General features: G+C 45.5%; 1 protein-coding gene across 1 annotated transcript in view; it reads left to right on the top strand.

Moving 5' to 3' along the window:
* The window catches only part of TMOD1 (tropomodulin 1), a 69,762-nt gene that overhangs the window by 16,137 nt on the left and 37,072 nt on the right, over positions 1 to 16,553 (top strand). Inside the window, exons 2-3 of the mRNA XM_050762210.1 lie at positions 5,762 to 5,918; positions 12,876 to 12,995. Coding sequence (XP_050618167.1) covers positions 5,762 to 5,918; positions 12,876 to 12,995 — 277 coding nt within the window. The remainder of the gene's footprint in view (positions 1 to 5,761; positions 5,919 to 12,875; positions 12,996 to 16,553) is intronic.

The raw sequence follows: 16,553 nt of genomic DNA, 5'->3' as shown, positions 1-16,553 counted from the left end.
TACTTAGTATGATGTTTTCAAGGGTCATTCATGTTGTAATACTACATTTCTTTTCATAGCTGAATAATATTCAGTTGTATGGATATACCACATTTGGTTTATCCATTCATTAGCTGGTGAACATTAGACTCGTTCACACTTTAGTTATCATGAATAATGCTGTTATGAACATTCATGTACAAGCATTTGGTTGGACATACATCTTCAGTTCTTTTCCACCAAGGAGCAGAATTGCTACATCATATGATAACTTTATGTTTAACTTTTTGAGAAATTGCACAACTATTTTCCAAAAAGGTTTTATCATTTTACATTCCTACCAGCAGTGTATGAGAGTTCTAGTTTCTCTATATTCTCATCAATACTTGTTATTATCTGTGTTTTTTTTATTATTGCCATCCTGCTGGCTATGAAATGGTATCTCATTCTAGATTTGATTTGAATTTCCCCAATGGATAATAATATTGAGCATTTTTTCATGAGCTTTTTGGTCATTTTTACATAATCTTTGGAAAAATGTCTATCCAGATCACTTACCCATTTTTTAAAATTTATTTATTTTTAGTTTTAGTTTTTTGAGATGGAGCTCTGTCACCCAGGCTGGAGTGCATTGGCGCAGTCTCAGCTCACTGCAGTCTCTGCCTCCCAAGTTCAAAAGATCCTCCTGCCTCAGCCTCACATGTAGCTGGGACTACAGATTTGTGCCACCATGCCCTGCTAATTTTTGTATTTTTAGTAGAGATGGGGTTTCACCATGTTGGCCAGGCTGGTCTTGAACTCCTGACCTCAGGTGATCTGCCTGCTTCAGCCTCCCAAAAGTTCTGGGATTATAGGCATGAGCAACTGTGCCCAGCAACTTGACCATTTTTATTTTTTATTTATTATTTTTAAATTTTTATTTATTTATTTTTTTGAGATAGTCTCACTCTGTTGCTTGTGCTGGAATCTAGTGGCACGATCTCAGCTCACTACAACCTCTGCCTCCAGAGTGCCAATACATTTCATACCTTAGCCTCCTGAGTAGCTGGAATTACGGGCATGCACCACCATGCCCGGCTAATTTTTGTATTTTTAGTGGAGACAGCATTTCACCATGTTGGCCAGGCTGGTCTCGAACTCTTGACCTCAGGTGATCCATCTGCCTCGGCCTTCCAAAGTGCTAGGATTACAGGTGTGAGTCACCACGCCTGGCCCATTTTTAAATTGGGTTATTTGTCATATACTATTGAGTTATAAGAGATTTTTATGTATTCCAGATATGAGACTCTTATGAGATACATGATTTGCAAATATTTCCTCCCAATCTGTGGATTGTCTTCTCACTAGTGTCCTTCACAGCACAAATGTTTTTAATTTTGATGAAGTCCAAGTAATCCACTTTTTTATTTCGTTGCTTATCACTTTGATATCTTATCTAAGAAACCATTACCTAATCGAGAGTCAGAAAGATTTATGCCTATGTTTTCTTTCAGATGTTTTATAGTTTAGTTCTTATATCTAGGTCTTTGATTCACTTTGAGTTAATTTTTATATATAATGGGAGATCACATGCTGTTTTTGAAAACGAGTTAGTGTGATAAACAGTCAGGAGTTCAAAAATATGCAACTATCTTTGGTTTTACTGACAATCATGTGATATTTTGTTAAACATACCATTTAATAGAAAGAAAACAAATTTTAACCTCTAATGAGGCTGATATTCTCAATATTTACTTTAAAAGTGTAATAAGCTTAGAGTTATTAGAAAAGGCCTTTGATAGTTTTGTTTTTGTAAATCAACTGCTTTCAATAAAAACTTGAATAAATGAAGCCATATTTTTATGTTATGTAAATAATATTTTTGAAATACATTAAAAACATCTTTATTATATAACATGTAATAATTATATGACTTTTTGTTTAATGCAGTGGTTCTCAATCAGGGGCAATTTTGCCCCTCAAATGAAATTTGGTGGCTGGGCACGAAGGCTCATGCCTGTAATTCTAGTACTTTGGGAGGCCAAGGCCGATGGATCACCTGAGGTCAGGAGTTCAAGACCAGTCTGACCAATATGGTGAAACCCTGCCTCTACTAAAAATACAAAAATTAGCCAGGCGTAGTGGCAGACATCTGTAGTCCTAGCTACTCGGGAGGCTGAGACAGGAGAATTGCTTGAACTGGGGTGGCAGAGGTTGCAGTGAGCCAAGATCACACCACTGCACTCCAGCCTGGGCAGCAAAGTGAGACTCCATCTCAAAAAAGACAGACAGACAGACAGACAGACAGACAGACAAAGAAAGAAAGAAAGAAAGAAAGAAAGAAAGAAAGAAAGAAAGAAAGAAAGAAAGAAAGAAAGAAAGAAAGAAAGAAAGAAAGAAAGAAGGAAGGAAGGAAGGAAGGAAGGAAGGAAGGAAGGAAGGAAGGAAGGAAGGAAGGAAGGGAAGGAAGGAAGGAAAGAAAATAAAAGAAATGTGGCAATGTTTGGCAACACTTTTGATTGTCACAACTGGGGGGACAGTGCTACTAGAATCTAGGAGATAGAGAGCAGAGAGGCTGCTAAACAATCTCCAGTGGGTAGAGCGGCCTCCATGACAAGGAAGTATCCAGCCCAGAATGTCAGTTGTGCTGAGGTTGAGAAACTGTACTTAACTAAATCCGTGGCCTCTACCAGATAGATTCGAAAAGAGATGAGAGTTTGCAAACCCTTCTCCCCTCAGTTACAACCCCTGAATTTCTTCTATCGCAATACTTAGCCTTTCTGGGGCTAGAACATGCCCCAGCATCTTACTGCCATTAAAACCCTTCATGGTAATGAAAATCTGTAGGCCTTCCCTGTGGGGATCATTAAGAAGCATGAGCACTTGCTTTCAGTGCTTAATTCATTTTATAATTGTGCATTTTAGTTTTTTGCATTTATCCTTGGATAATGCATTCCCTGCTAAACATATATATTTGGGTAACCAATCTCCTGTTAACATATATTTTACCTGATTATGTAACAATAGAAGTGATCATAAGTAACCATTTCTGACCGTTCACTGTGTTAGGCGCTGTGCTAAGCACACTTTCTGCATTATCTAGTTTAATTTTCTCAACCACTCTATGAGAGAGCAACTCTCATTATTTGCATTTTACAGCCATGGAAACTGAGGCACGATGAGATTGAGGGGACTTGCCCAAGATTGTGTAGTTGGATCATTATTACTCCAAGTCAAGGCTTAAGCCTGATGTAGGGTCAAATGTGAAGTGCAGGCATGTCACAAAGACTTTGGATTATTCATTATGGGCAGTCACACATTGATGTTTGCAGGGCAGTGAGGTATTGTCTCATTCTCTGGCATCACAGTAAGCTCCCTGCTGTGGAAGAGAAAGCGTGGGCACACACAGCTAGCTACAGGAAGTCCCATCAAACCTGGGATATGCCCACAGAAGCATGGCTCACCTGGGAGCACCACCTGTCCTGCCTATCATGGTGGATAATACTTGAGAACTGCTGCTTAAGGAAAACTGGGATGTGTGAAGCATCACTTATGTTCCTGATACCCCCCCACCCCAAAGTCAGTCAGGCCTTGACTTTCTACCTACTATCCTCTCATAAAAAGCTCCAACTCCCAGTGTCTCTTTTGATCCGTGGCCTAAATCTGTCTGCAAGTACACCAGCACCACCTGCCAAGCCCATTATCTGTCTGTCCGGGCTCTGTGCTGTCTGGGCCCTGCTCACTTACAGCCCTCCCAGAGGCAGGATCATACCCCGGTCTCCTGATCTTACAGCCACGACTCTTACTGAAACAGCACTGTGGTGTTAAGCATACTACACCTTTTAAAAAATGATGCATTAGTTAGGCCGGGCGTGGTGGTTCATGCCTGTAATCCCAGCACTTAGGAAAGCCAAGACGGGTGGATCATGAGGTCAGGAGTTCAAGACCAGCCTAGCCAATATGGTGAAGCCCCGTCTTTACTAAAAGTACAAAAATTAGCCAGGTGTGGTGGTGTGTGTCTGTAGTCCCCGCTACTCGGGAGGCTGAGGCAGAAGAATTGCTTGAACCTGGGAGATGGAGGTTGCATTGAGCTGAGATCATGCCACTGCACTCCAGCCTGGGTGACAGAGGGACAGAGAGAGACAATGTCTCAAAAAAAAAAAAAAAAGGATTCCTTAAACAGTAGTATTCCCTCCCAAGCTGTATCCCTCTATGTGCCAGGCACACAGTGATCTTCATGCCTAATAACATTCCCCTCACAGAGGTGGGTTTCAGAAAAGAATTTGGAGTTTGTGAGAGTGACTGCATTTTGATGGTACAAAGATTGGAAGTGGGGCTGGGAATGGTAATCCCAGCTCTTTGGGAGGCCGAGGTGGGCAGATCACTTGAGGTCGGGAGTTCAAGATCAGCCTGGCCAATATGGTGACACCCCGTCTCTACTAAAAATACAAAGAATTAGCCGGGCGTGGTGTCGGGCCCCCGTAATCCCAGCTACTCAGGAGGCTGAGGCAGGAGAATCGCTTGAACCCGGGAGGCAGAGGTTGCAGTGAGCCGAGATCGCGCCACGGCACTCCAGCCTGGGTGCAACAGAGCGAGAGTCCATCTCAAAAAAAACAAAAAACAAAAAACAAAGAGGTTGGAGGTGGAATGACTTCAGTTTAGTCAGTTTGAAGGTGCATATCTTTTGGGTGATGTTCTCCCCATACCAGCCGCCCATGTATTCCCCACTAGCTCTGCAAATGCAGGGAACCGGGAGCGCACAACGATTAGAAATGAAGATTATCCTGCTCCCGTAGATCTGAAGAAGAACCCTGGTTTTTGTTCTAGATCTGTCCTGAAACTCCTTGGGCAAATCTTTCCTTGCTCCGGGCCTCAGTCTCCCCTAATGGGAGAGCGTATGTACTAGATGGTCTCCAAGCATCCTTGCAGCTGTAAACTTCTTTGACTCCCTAAGGTACCAGGGGCTGAGTTAAAGTGAAGCCCATGAGGGTAACTCCAATCCCCCCTAATAGGAATCTGCTTTAGCAGTAAGCCCACACCTAGAAGCCTGCTTATGTTTGAAGAAGAGAAGGGAACAATTGGTTGATGTTATGTTTCTTGAGATACCCATCTCCAAGGGCGACGTTCAAAATATTTAACCACCAGTGTGTCGTGAGCACAGACCCGTCAGGAGGTTAGAAGGCAGCGGGTAGAGCCAGCGGGGGCTGTGGCCAGAAAGCATGCCCTGTCCGCCTCTTAGCTCTGCAGGGCACTGCTCACCTCACTGCTTTCCTGGGCCTTTCTCCAGCTATTTTTTTTTTGGTCTGCCTCTTCCTGCCTGATTCTCCATCCAGGGCCCCAGCTCAACCCCCTTTTGGTTTCGTCTCTCTCCAACCACTTGATACTCAACTCAACTCCTGTAAATATCTTTATGCATCCAAACAACAACTCAATCATATTCATCACTCAACAGATGCTCTTTCAGTGCCCTCTGTGCTCAGGCTGGTGTCGGCTGCCTTGCTTGACCCCTCACCTCCTCTCATTCAAAAATGTTAGAGGCAGGGATGCGCTGGAGGATTGAGAGACCTGAGTCCTAGCCTCTCTCTGCCCCTCGTCTGCCTTTGACCTTAGGCAAGTCCCTCCCCGTCCTGGGGTTTCAGATTCCTTACATGTAAAATGAGGGACACCATGGATTCCATGAGCTCTGAGGTCCCTGCTGTTCGATGATGAGTTTCTGGAGAAGTGCAAGTCTTCCGCAGTTGACCACTCTCTCTTTCTCTCTCTCTCTTTCTCTCTCTCCTGCCCCCCACAACCTCCACTGTAGAATGCACTGCTGCCTGCAGGCCTGAGGCAGAAGGATCAGACCACCAAGGCGCCCACGGGCCCCTTTAAAAGAGAGGAGCTCTTGGATCACTTGGAAAAGCAAGCAAAGGAGTTTAAGGACCGAGAAGATCTGGTCCCCTACACAGGGGAGAAACGAGGTACTGAACAATGTTGCTGTTATAATATGCCACTCCCCATGCACCACTGAGTGCCGACTGTATGCCAGGCCCTGCCAGGCCCTGTGTTGGGCCAAATGTGACTGGGCCTCCTTGTCCTCATCCCTGCCTGGCCAAAACACCCAAACCCAACTTCAAAAGCATCTAGGGATGATGTAGATTTCATGAAGTTTTGGGGGTTGACTGAGGAAAGACTCCTATCCACTCAAATCAGCAAAACTTTTCCCTAAACCCTCTTTCACTAGGATGTCCTGATTTTTTTTTTTTTTTAAATGCAAACCTAGACAGTTTTGAGAGTAAAAGAAGAAACTGTTAATAATGACATCAGGACTTTGGGAGACTCAGGCAGGCAGACCACCTGAGGTCAGGAGTTTGAGACCAGCCTGGCCAACATGGTAAAAACCTTGTCTCTACTAAAAATTCAAAAATTAGCCAAACATCGTGGCACAAACCTGTAGTCCCAGCTACTCAGGAGGCTGAGGAAGGAGAATTGCTTGAACCACGGAGGCGGAGGTTGCAGTGAGCCAAGATTGCACCATTGCACTCCAGCCTGGGCAACAAAGCAAGACTCCATCTCAAAAACAAAAACAAAAAAAGCATGAGGCCTAAGTAGGGACCATCCTATGCAAACCAGGGACTAGAGATGCACTAACCATCTCCACCCGGATTCTCTCTGCTCTTTCTCCAAAGTTCCGCTCTCTGGCAGCTGCAGCTTCCCTTCCTTCATCTGTCCCTTTATACTCTCTGCTCCAGCCTGAGGCAAGCCATCTTGAAGGCCCCAGGCAAACAGAGAGGGCCTCCCTAATCATCCATTCTTCTGGGACTTCCCATTGCTCTCCAAACCCTCTGCCCCCTCCTATACCCCCCTCATCCCATTGTCCCATAGGCCTCCTTCTGCTCTTCTCAAACTTTCCACCTCAGGACCTTTGCACATACTCCCTATGCCTGGAGTGCTGGTCCTGCTGCCCAGCTCCATGCTGTCTTCTTCATGGCTGGCTCCTCCTGCCCGGTAAGATATAATGGTCAGAAGCAGCCTGGAGCTAGATCTATTTCAGTTGCAATCCTGGCACTACCACTTACTAGCTGTGTGAACATATGTAAATGTTTTAACCTACTGTGCCTCCATTTCCTTCTCTGTAAAACAGGAATGATGAAAATACCAGCCTCAGGAGGTTGTAATGAAGGTTAAGTGAGTTCAGATCTCTGTCAAGCGCTTAGAACAGCATCTGGCAGGAAGTGAATGCTACTTAAGTATTAGTTGTTATTGACCTTTAGGTCTCAACTGTACAGTCTTCTCTTTCAGGGAAACCATCCCTGTCTACTCTGTTCAGGACAGGCAGTCCCTCTCCAACTCCCCCGCTTGGTTATTTTCCAACATGGGAGCCTGTGTGTGTCCTTCAGAGCAACTCACATCTTATCAGCATCTCTTTATTTTTCATCTGTCTCTCTCACTAGCCTGTAAACTCCCTGAGGGCAACCACTTGAGCTGTTTTTGCTCAAGTGGTACTCCCAGCATGCAGCCAGCGCGAGGCCTGCCATATAGTAGGGTTGAGTAGAGAGTTGTTGGATGAATGGATAAGCTAAAATTAAATAAATGTTTAATAGATTTGTGCACTACTTCCTTAGAATACCAGCTACACAAGTGCAAAGACCATATTTGTCTTGTTAATCACCAGCACCAAATAAATCTGTAGCACATAGAAGGCACCTACTAAATATTTGTTGAATGAAAGCACTAATTCTAATTAATTAATTGTGTAATTAATTATTTCTTTTCAGTCTCTTCCATTCCCTCCACCCCTAAGAATGCAAGCATTGTGAGCTCCAGGTCCACATCTGTGGCTGGCACCCCTGTATTGCTGTTGTATTCTCACAATGCCCGGCACTAAGTAGCTGCTTCATAAAATGAGGGGGTAGACATTGTGCAGAGGACTTCGAGCCATTCCAAACCCTGGACTTGGAGCTCAGTCCGGGTTTCACTGAAAACTGGAAGTCCAGGGAGGCCTAAGGGGCATCTAGATTATAGAACTTCTGAATTTTGAAAGGAGTGCATGGTCAGAGGGATCCTGGAGGGGATGGCAGGAGAGAAGGTGAGGACAAGGGCAGGGAGTGGGGATGGGCAGCAGACCTGGGTGGATATCTAGCAAGGTGAGTCATTGCTGTCGTCCACTTCCTCATGTACCCACACCCCTCCCAGGGGAGGATCTGGAGGATGGTGTGAGGGATGGGGAAGGGAGTCTGAGCGGTACACAAATCAATCCCGCCCTAGGCATTCCAGATCTAGCAAGGCATGTTGCTTAGCATCGTGGATCACAACCCTTTCCAGCTTTTCATTCTGCAACCCCTAAACCTGTCTTTGTCCTCATGGTCTATCTGGCTGCTGCAGCTCCAGCCATCACATTCACGTGCCACTGGTAAGATGAAGGGAAGAAGTCTAGGTACCTCTTCAGTGGCTCAGAGTTGCCATCCTCACTGGAGGAACCTGTTATGGGGTATAATAAACCACAGGTATTAAATATTTATTGAATATTCATCTCAGCCATTGCTTTAGTCATTTTAATACTTGAGTTCCTTTTCAGGGATTTTATTTTCCTTTTATGTTTTCCTCTTTTCTGGATCCCTGGAATCTGGTATTAATAGAAGCTATGATACATTTTTTCCCCAAATGATTCTGTTGTGTGTTTTGCTGATAGAGGTAATTGATATTTGCTGTAAACAATTTACAAAATAAAGCTAAGTAATTCAAAATCATTTCCTTCACTGAAAATAAGCACTGATCCCATTTTAGGGAATATCTTTCTGGACATTTATCTATGCGCTTCCCACTCCCTCTCAACCTTCACCACTACAACCCTGGTATTGAACCCACACCGACCTCCTAATCATCTCCGTACCTCCACCTGCACTCCCTTCAGCTTATCCTCCATCAACAGCTACTGTGAGCTGTGTAGGTTTTTATAAATTGAGGTAAAACTTATATAACATAAAATTATCCATTTAAAAATGAACAATTCACAACATTGTGCAACCACCACCTCTATCAAGGTCCAAAACACTTTTGTTGCTCCAAAATAAAACCCTATACCTATTACAGTTAATTACTCTCCCACTCCCTCTGCCCCAGCCCTTCGTGACCACCAATCTGTTTCTATGGGTTTACTTATTTTGTATATTTCCTACAAATGAAATCATACAATATGTGACTTTGTGTGTCTGGCTTCTTTCACTGAGCACAATGTTTTCCAGACTCATCCATGTTGTAGCACGAATCAGTACTTTATTCCTTTTTATACCCGAATGATATTCCACAATTTGTTTATCCATTCATTTACTGATAGACATGTCAGTTATTTCCACCTTTTGGCTATTGTGATTAGTGCTGCTTTGAACATTCCTGTACAAGTATTTGTTTGAATACCTGTTTTTAGCTTTTTGGGAGTATATACCTAGGGGTGGAATTGATGAATGATATAGTAATTCTATGTTTAATTTTTTGAGTAACTGCTAAACTTCTTTTCCATAGCAACCATATCACTTTACACTCCAATCAGCAACGTATGAAGGCTCCAATTTTCCACATTGTTGCCAACATGCATTTTCCATTTTTTAAAATTGTAGCCATCCTCATGGGTGTGAAGTGTATCTCATTGTAGTTTTGATTTGCATCTCCCTAACGAGCCATGATGTTGAGCATCTTTTCATGTGCTTGTTGGCCATATGTATATCCTCTTTGGAGAAATGTTTATTCAAATCTTTTACCCATTTTAAAACTGGGTTGTTTTTCCTTTTGTTGTTGAGTTGTAAAAGTTCTTTCTGTATTCTAGATACTAGACCTTATCACATATGTGATTTGTGAATATGTTTCCCCTTCTGTATATTGTCATTTCAATTTCTTGATAGTATCCTTAGATGTGCAAAACTTTTAAATTCTGATGAAGTCCAATTGATCTATTTTTTCTTTTGTTGCTTGTGTTTTTGTTATCATATCTAGGACTCCACTGCCAATTCTAAGGTCATGGAGACATACCCTTATGTTTTTATTTTTTCTTCTAAGAATTTTATAGTTTTTTTTTTTTTAGATGGAGTCTTGTTCTGTGTCCCAGGCTGGAGTGCAGTGACACAATCTCGGCTCACTGCAACCACCACCTCCCGGGTTCAAGCGATGCTCCTACCTCAGCCTCCTGAGTAGCTGGGACTACAGGCACGCACCACCACGCCCAGCTGATTTTTCTATTTTTAGTAGATATGGGGTTTTGCCATGTTGGCTAGGTTGGTCTCGAACTCCTGACCTCAGGGGATCTGCCCATCTCAGCCTTCCAAAGTGCTGGGATTACAGGCATGAGCCATCGTGCCAGGCCTGAATTTTATAGTTTGTTTTTGTTTTTGTTTTTGTTTTTGTTTTGAGACGGAGTCTTGCTCTGCCGCCTAGGCTGGAGTGCAGTGGCAGGGTCTCGGCTCACTGCAAACTCCACCTCCCAGGTTCACGCCATTCTCCTGCCTCAGCCTCCTGAGGACCTGGGACTAACAGGCACCCGTCACCACACCTGGCTAATTTTTTTGTATTTTTAGTAGAGACGGGATTTCACTGTGTTAGCCAGGATGGTCTCTATCTCCTGACCTTGTGATCCGCCCGCCTCGGCCTCCCAAAGTGCTGGGATTACAGGCGTGAGCCACCGCGCCCGGCCTATAGTTTTAACTTATATTTAAGTCATTCCATTTTGAGTTCAACTTTACATATGGTGTGAAATAGGGGTCCAACTTCATTCTCTTGCATGTGGATATTCAGTTGTCTCAATACTATTTGTTGAAGCTATTATTCTTTCCCCAGTGAATGGACTTTGCACCCTACTTGAAAATCAATTTGCTATAGATGTTTGGGTTTCTTTCTGGACTCTCAATTCTATTTCATTGTCTATCTATCTATCCTTACGCCAGCACTACACTGTTTAGCTTTTTAGTAAGTTTTGAAATCGGTATGAGTGCTCTAATTTTGCTCTTTTTCAACATTGTTTTGGCATTTGTGGCCCGTAATTCCATATGAATTTAAGGATCACCTTTTTTTATTTCTGGGAAAGGACTATTGGAACTTTGATAAGGATTACATTGGATCTGTAGATTGCTTTGGGTAGCATTGCCATCTTAATAATATTAAGTGTTCCAATCCATGAACTTAAAGTATTTTTCCATTTACTTAGGTCTTTAATTTCCTTCAGTAATGTTTTATAATTTTCATTGCACAAGTCTTTCACCCCTTTGGCTGAATTTATTCCCAAGTTTTATTCTTTGGATGTATTATAAATGCAATTGTTTTCTTAATTTGCTTTTCAAATTTTTCATTGCTGATGTACAGAAATACCACTAATTTTTGCATGTTGATCTTGTACCCTGCAATATTGCTGACTTTATTAGTTCTAATAGGGTTTTTTTGTGTGTGGAAATTCAGGGTTTTCTATACGTAAGATTATGTCACCTACAAATAGAAACAATTTTACTTATTCCTTTCTAGTTTGGATTCCATTGACTTCTTTTTCCTGTCTATTTATTCTGACTGAAACTTCCAGTACAATGTTGAATAGCAGCAGTAAAAGTGGGCACCCTTGTCTTGTTCCTGATCTTAGGGGCTCATTTCCTTACTTCTATCAGGTCCCAGGTCACAGGCTGTCATCTCAGTGGGCGTCCTCTGACTAGCCTTCCCAAAACAGCAGTGCCCACCCCACCCACATCCCACCCTGTCATCTTCTAGGCCCTTGTCCTGCTTTGTATTCCTCCATAATGCTTAATACCATTCCATATCTTTATAAGTTTATTATCTGTCTCCTTTCACTACATCAGAAGCTCTTGAGGATTTTACTCACTGCTGTCCCCTAGCCCCCAGGAAGGTGCCTGGCACATAAGAAGCACTCAGTAAATGTTGTTGAATAAATAAATACACATATGCAATTTCACATAAATGGAATTAAATTGTTCGTGCTACTTTGTAAGTTTGCCTTTTTCAAACAACATTTGTCCTAGGCATTCTCCTTCTTAGTAAGTAGCAATCGCCGTCATCCTTTATACTAACTGCTGGAAGTTCATTGTATGGATGCACTATAATTTCTTCGCCAATTCCTGTGGGTGGGCATGACAGTGACCATCCTCATACGTACCTCTTTACTTCCCTCATTCCATTATGAATCTGACACTTTAAAAATACGATAATGAGGCCGGGCGTGGTGGCTCAAGCCTGTAATCCCAGCACTTTGGGAGGCCGAGACGGGCGGATCATGAGGTCAGGAGATCAAGACCATCCTGGCTAACCCGGTGAAACTCCGTCTCTACTAAAAAATACAAAAAAAAAAAAACTAGCCGGGCGAGGTGGCGGGCACCTGTAGTCCCAGCTACTCGGGAGGCTGAGGCAGGAGAATGGCGTGAACCCGGGAGGCGGAGCTTGCAGTGAGCTAAGATCCGGCCACTGCACTCCAGCCTGGGCGACAGAGCGAGACTCCGTCTCAAAAAAAAAAAAAAATACGATAATGAGGCAAGGATGCATTTTTTTCTCCCTTTTCATTATTTTATTCATTTGTTTAGAAATGTTTATATATTTTTGTCTCATTTCCCCAAGGTCTCAGAACCTTTGGTTAGGGTATCCCAGACCCTGGCATTCTATTAAATTTTTCTGTGATTTTTTTTTCCTACTTACAGATTGTTTGGTCATGACCAATGCTTTTGATAGAGGGTAGTCGGCTTGGACCAAGTTATAAAATCATTCTTGTCAAGTGTGAGGCGTGCTGTGTTGGAGATCTCTGATTCCTGTTCTTTGGGGAAGTTGGTCCCCAGAGGGAGAAACCTGAAGGGACTTTCAGCATGGAGGGACCCACAGGGCTCTGGTCCACGCAGGGCCATCGCCAGAGGCTGCTCCGCTGCAGCCACTCCTGTAACAGGTCCTCTGTGTATTTTCAGGAAAGGTCTGGGTTCCTAAGCAGAAGCCAATGGATCCTGTGCTGGAAAGTGTGACGCTGGAACCGGAGCTGGAGGAAGCCTTGGCAAATGCTTCGGATGCAGAACTCTGTGACATTGCAGGTAAGAGGCGTTCCAGGAGCTTTCCACATCCTCCAGAAGGACTTGAGCCACATCTGCAGGGAGCCTTGTAGGGCTCATTTCAGCATGAACACCTTCTCTATTTTTAAGAACTAGAGGAGACCGAGAGTGTTAAAGAAAAAATGCATTCTCAAAAACCGAAACAAGGAAAACAGAGATAAAACCACACAAACCCACCACACCAGGGAGCCATCTGTTGTTGCCATGAGACCCCATGCCAGAGGGATGTGGATGTATCTCAGGGAGAGCCCACAGACGCCCCTTCCCAGCCATTTGCATTGAATCCTGCCCAAGCCACTTGGGAAGAGAGGATAGAGGGAAAACAGACAGAGGGCCTCTGGTGTCGTTGGCTTGGGAGGTGAGCTCACTAAGGGCTCGATTTTTACAACTTTGCACTTTGCCTGCAGTCGGCTCAGCGAGCTGGGCTTTGAGGGGTCACCCTTGTATATCGCATATTTGCCCCACGCCCTCCATCTTCATATGTGTTTCCATACGATCTTCACAAACTACCCCCAAAACTCCAGAAGGTGGCCTGATATTCAGAGCCCTTTGCCCCCTTCCCCACCTCCCCCGACTTCTCTGCTGCTCCTGTCTACCCACTGCCGGTGGTGTTCCATCCCCAGGAGGGTCAGGCTCTGGCCACATCCGGCACCCTGTACGCTCCCTCCCCACCTACTGTGCTCCCTGACACAGGGAGTGGGTGGGTTTTTATTCTGCAAGCTTGGAGGCTGCTAATCATAGCCCAGGTGATGGCAGGAGGGTGGGCGGGGTGAGGAAAGGCTCGAGGCAGGTGGGCAGGGGAGAGGGTAGAAGGGGATGCCTGTGACTGATTGGCTGTGAGAGCGAGGTAGAAGAGTCGAGCAGGGTAACTTCAGACACTAAGTGGTGTCGGTGCCATTAGCGACAGACGGCAAGGGAGGAGCAGGAAAAGCGGAGATACAGAGTTCAGTTTACAACCTGTGGCACTTGAGGCACCTGTGGGCCACCCAAGTGGGGTCAGTTGTATCGGAAGGTCTGGAGTGCTACAGGGGGTTCCCATTCAGGACAGAGATTTGAGCATCATTAGTGTTGTCAAGCTCCAGGAAGAATACATGGCCCTCGTAGAAGCCTTTGGCAGTGGGGGGGTGGGGGTGGGGGGCCAAGTCATAGAAATGGGGCAAAGCTAGAATGTGGATCAGTTAGCCACAACTTAGCTGAGAACCAAAGGCCAAATCAAGATGGGCAGAATCGGATGCAGGAGCCACAGAGACAGAGTGAGGGTTCGGGGCTGACCAGGAGACTCAGAGGCATGTGAGACCAGAGGCCACGGCGGAGGTGGGAGGGCACCAGCACCAGGGACTCGGCCGGCCACAGCTGCCTTCTGCGACTTGTGAGTGGTGTTGTGCATGACCTTGGTGACATGCGTGCAGGGGTGGGGGAGCCACTGGAGGATGTGCAGGGGCAGTGAGAAGACTCAACTACACACAAGGGGCACTCTGGGTGGTGACAGGTGAAGCCAGGTCTGAGGGACCTGAGGAGTGAATGCGGGCAGCCAGTGTGTAGACCCCAAGTCCAGACAGCCCTTTCCTCAGGAGACAGGGAATTTAAAGGACAAAGGGCAATGGCTTGAAGGGTGTTGGGACTGAGAGAGAATGGTTTTCCTTTTCACTATGAAGTACAGAAGCAGTGAGTGCTTCACCCAGATGGGAAGGTAGCACTTAACTCTGGAATCTAGTTTGCTAGGGTAGGGATTTATTCTATCAGAAGCCACACGAGTCACAGTAGATCCTTCATTGAGCCCATATATTATGTATCACACTTCAACCAAACCATCTCCCCGAAGGGGGTCCCTTGAGTTCGGGTTAATCTGTGAGGCAGGGAGGTGGCTGATGCCTTGGTGCGGCATCTCCACTTCGACTGGGGCTGTTTTTACCCTGGACTTTCTCCTCTGATCACCCTCCATGACGTCACTCCCCTCATTAGGCGGCCCAAAGGGATTATCAAATGACTGCTGTCACAACTGCCGGCTCCTGCGGTTCCTGTGCCAAATCAGAGCTGCAACCGTGTGCTACGTTTCTGTGTTGCTTTCTTGAAACTATTTCTCTTTATTTTTGTTGGCATGGCTATTTGTTGTTATCTGTAATGATACAATACCCTGCCAATGTCTGGGAAGGAGAGGGGAGCTGTAAGTCTACACCAGTATTAACTGGCTAACCTTGGATGCCTGTCATTGGATGTTGGACATTTGAAAGGTGGCAGCATCTCTGGGGAAGGAGGGACTGAATATTTCTGACCACCTACCATGTCCCAGGTTCTATGTGAGTTGCTCTCAAGACCTTGTTGCATTTATTGACCAAAACAATCCTATGAAGGAAATTTTATTACTGTCCCCATTTTACAGATGGAGAAAGTAGGCAAGGTGTGGTTAAATGCCTTGCCCAAAGGATTTAAACCCAGGCAACTTCATTCTAGGGACCATGTGCAGCAGCATTACCCAGTGTAACCTGAGCGAAGCCCTTCAAGGTAGGGGAGGACACAGAGCACAGAGGGTAGGCAACAGAGGGTGATGGGCAAGGCTGGAGAAGTTGGCTGGGGACCGGGGGGGTCACATTAGGAAAGGCTATGGATGCCACTCCAAGGAGATGAAACTTGGACTAGGGGCATGAGGGAAAGCTAGATGGGAGCAGGGGTTTGAGTGGAGAGGAGGGTTGTTCTGCAGGATGGGCGAATGGAGGAGGCAGGGCCTGGATGAGGCTGAGGCCTGGGCGGAGCTGTGGGATTGCATCTGAGATGCAGCTTCACCAAGAGCCCAGCTGTTCCTAGTGCTGGCTCAGAGGCTGAGCAGCTGAGATGGTTCCAGGCTTTCTGGCCTGAGGCAACAGAAAACAGGCTGGGTGGCTGATGAGGAGTGCTCTGCCGAGAGCTGACTTCAGAAACTCCGCATGAGATGAAGGCTGGACTTCGAACATGGTGTTGGAGGTGCTGGGCGGAGCAGGCCCACCAGAGAGTGGTGGGTAGTTGGAGCCTTTTTCATGGGTCATCCAGGTCACCTGTAGTCGGTATGGCCTGTCTCCCAGGTGGAACATTTCCATCAGCTCAGCTCTGGCTTGCTGACTCACACACGCAGTCAGCGCCATCCATCGTCTCTGGACTAGGCCCTGGCAAAAGAATGGTAAGAAAACAGCCCAATTTCCACCCTCACAGAGTCTATGTTAAACAAACACCAGGTAAGTATGAAATGACAAATGAGAATGAGCGTCTGAACAGAATCAGTACAGTGTGTGAGGCAGGCACTTGGGGTAGGGCTGGGGGAGACCAGGGAAAGGCTATGGAGAAGAGCTTAGGAGCAGAAGAGTAGTAGTGAGAAAGTGCGGAGAAGGTTCAGGGCTGGAGAGTGGCGGGAGCAGCGGTTCTGGGCTGGGGAGGGCAGGCCCCTCTGAACCATGTGCTCTGCAAGAGTGGCGTGGCAAGCGTGCTATCTGGTGATGGTAGGAGCCTGGAGGGCACGCTCAGGTGTGCCCTCCTAACTCACGTTTGACACAGGTGAGGTGCATCACTCAT

This window comes from Macaca thibetana, chromosome 15 (genome assembly GCF_024542745.1).
Source record: "Macaca thibetana thibetana isolate TM-01 chromosome 15, ASM2454274v1, whole genome shotgun sequence".
NCBI lineage: Eukaryota > Metazoa > Chordata > Mammalia > Primates > Cercopithecidae > Macaca > Macaca thibetana.
This window is presented reverse-complemented; position numbering and strand designations above follow the sequence as displayed.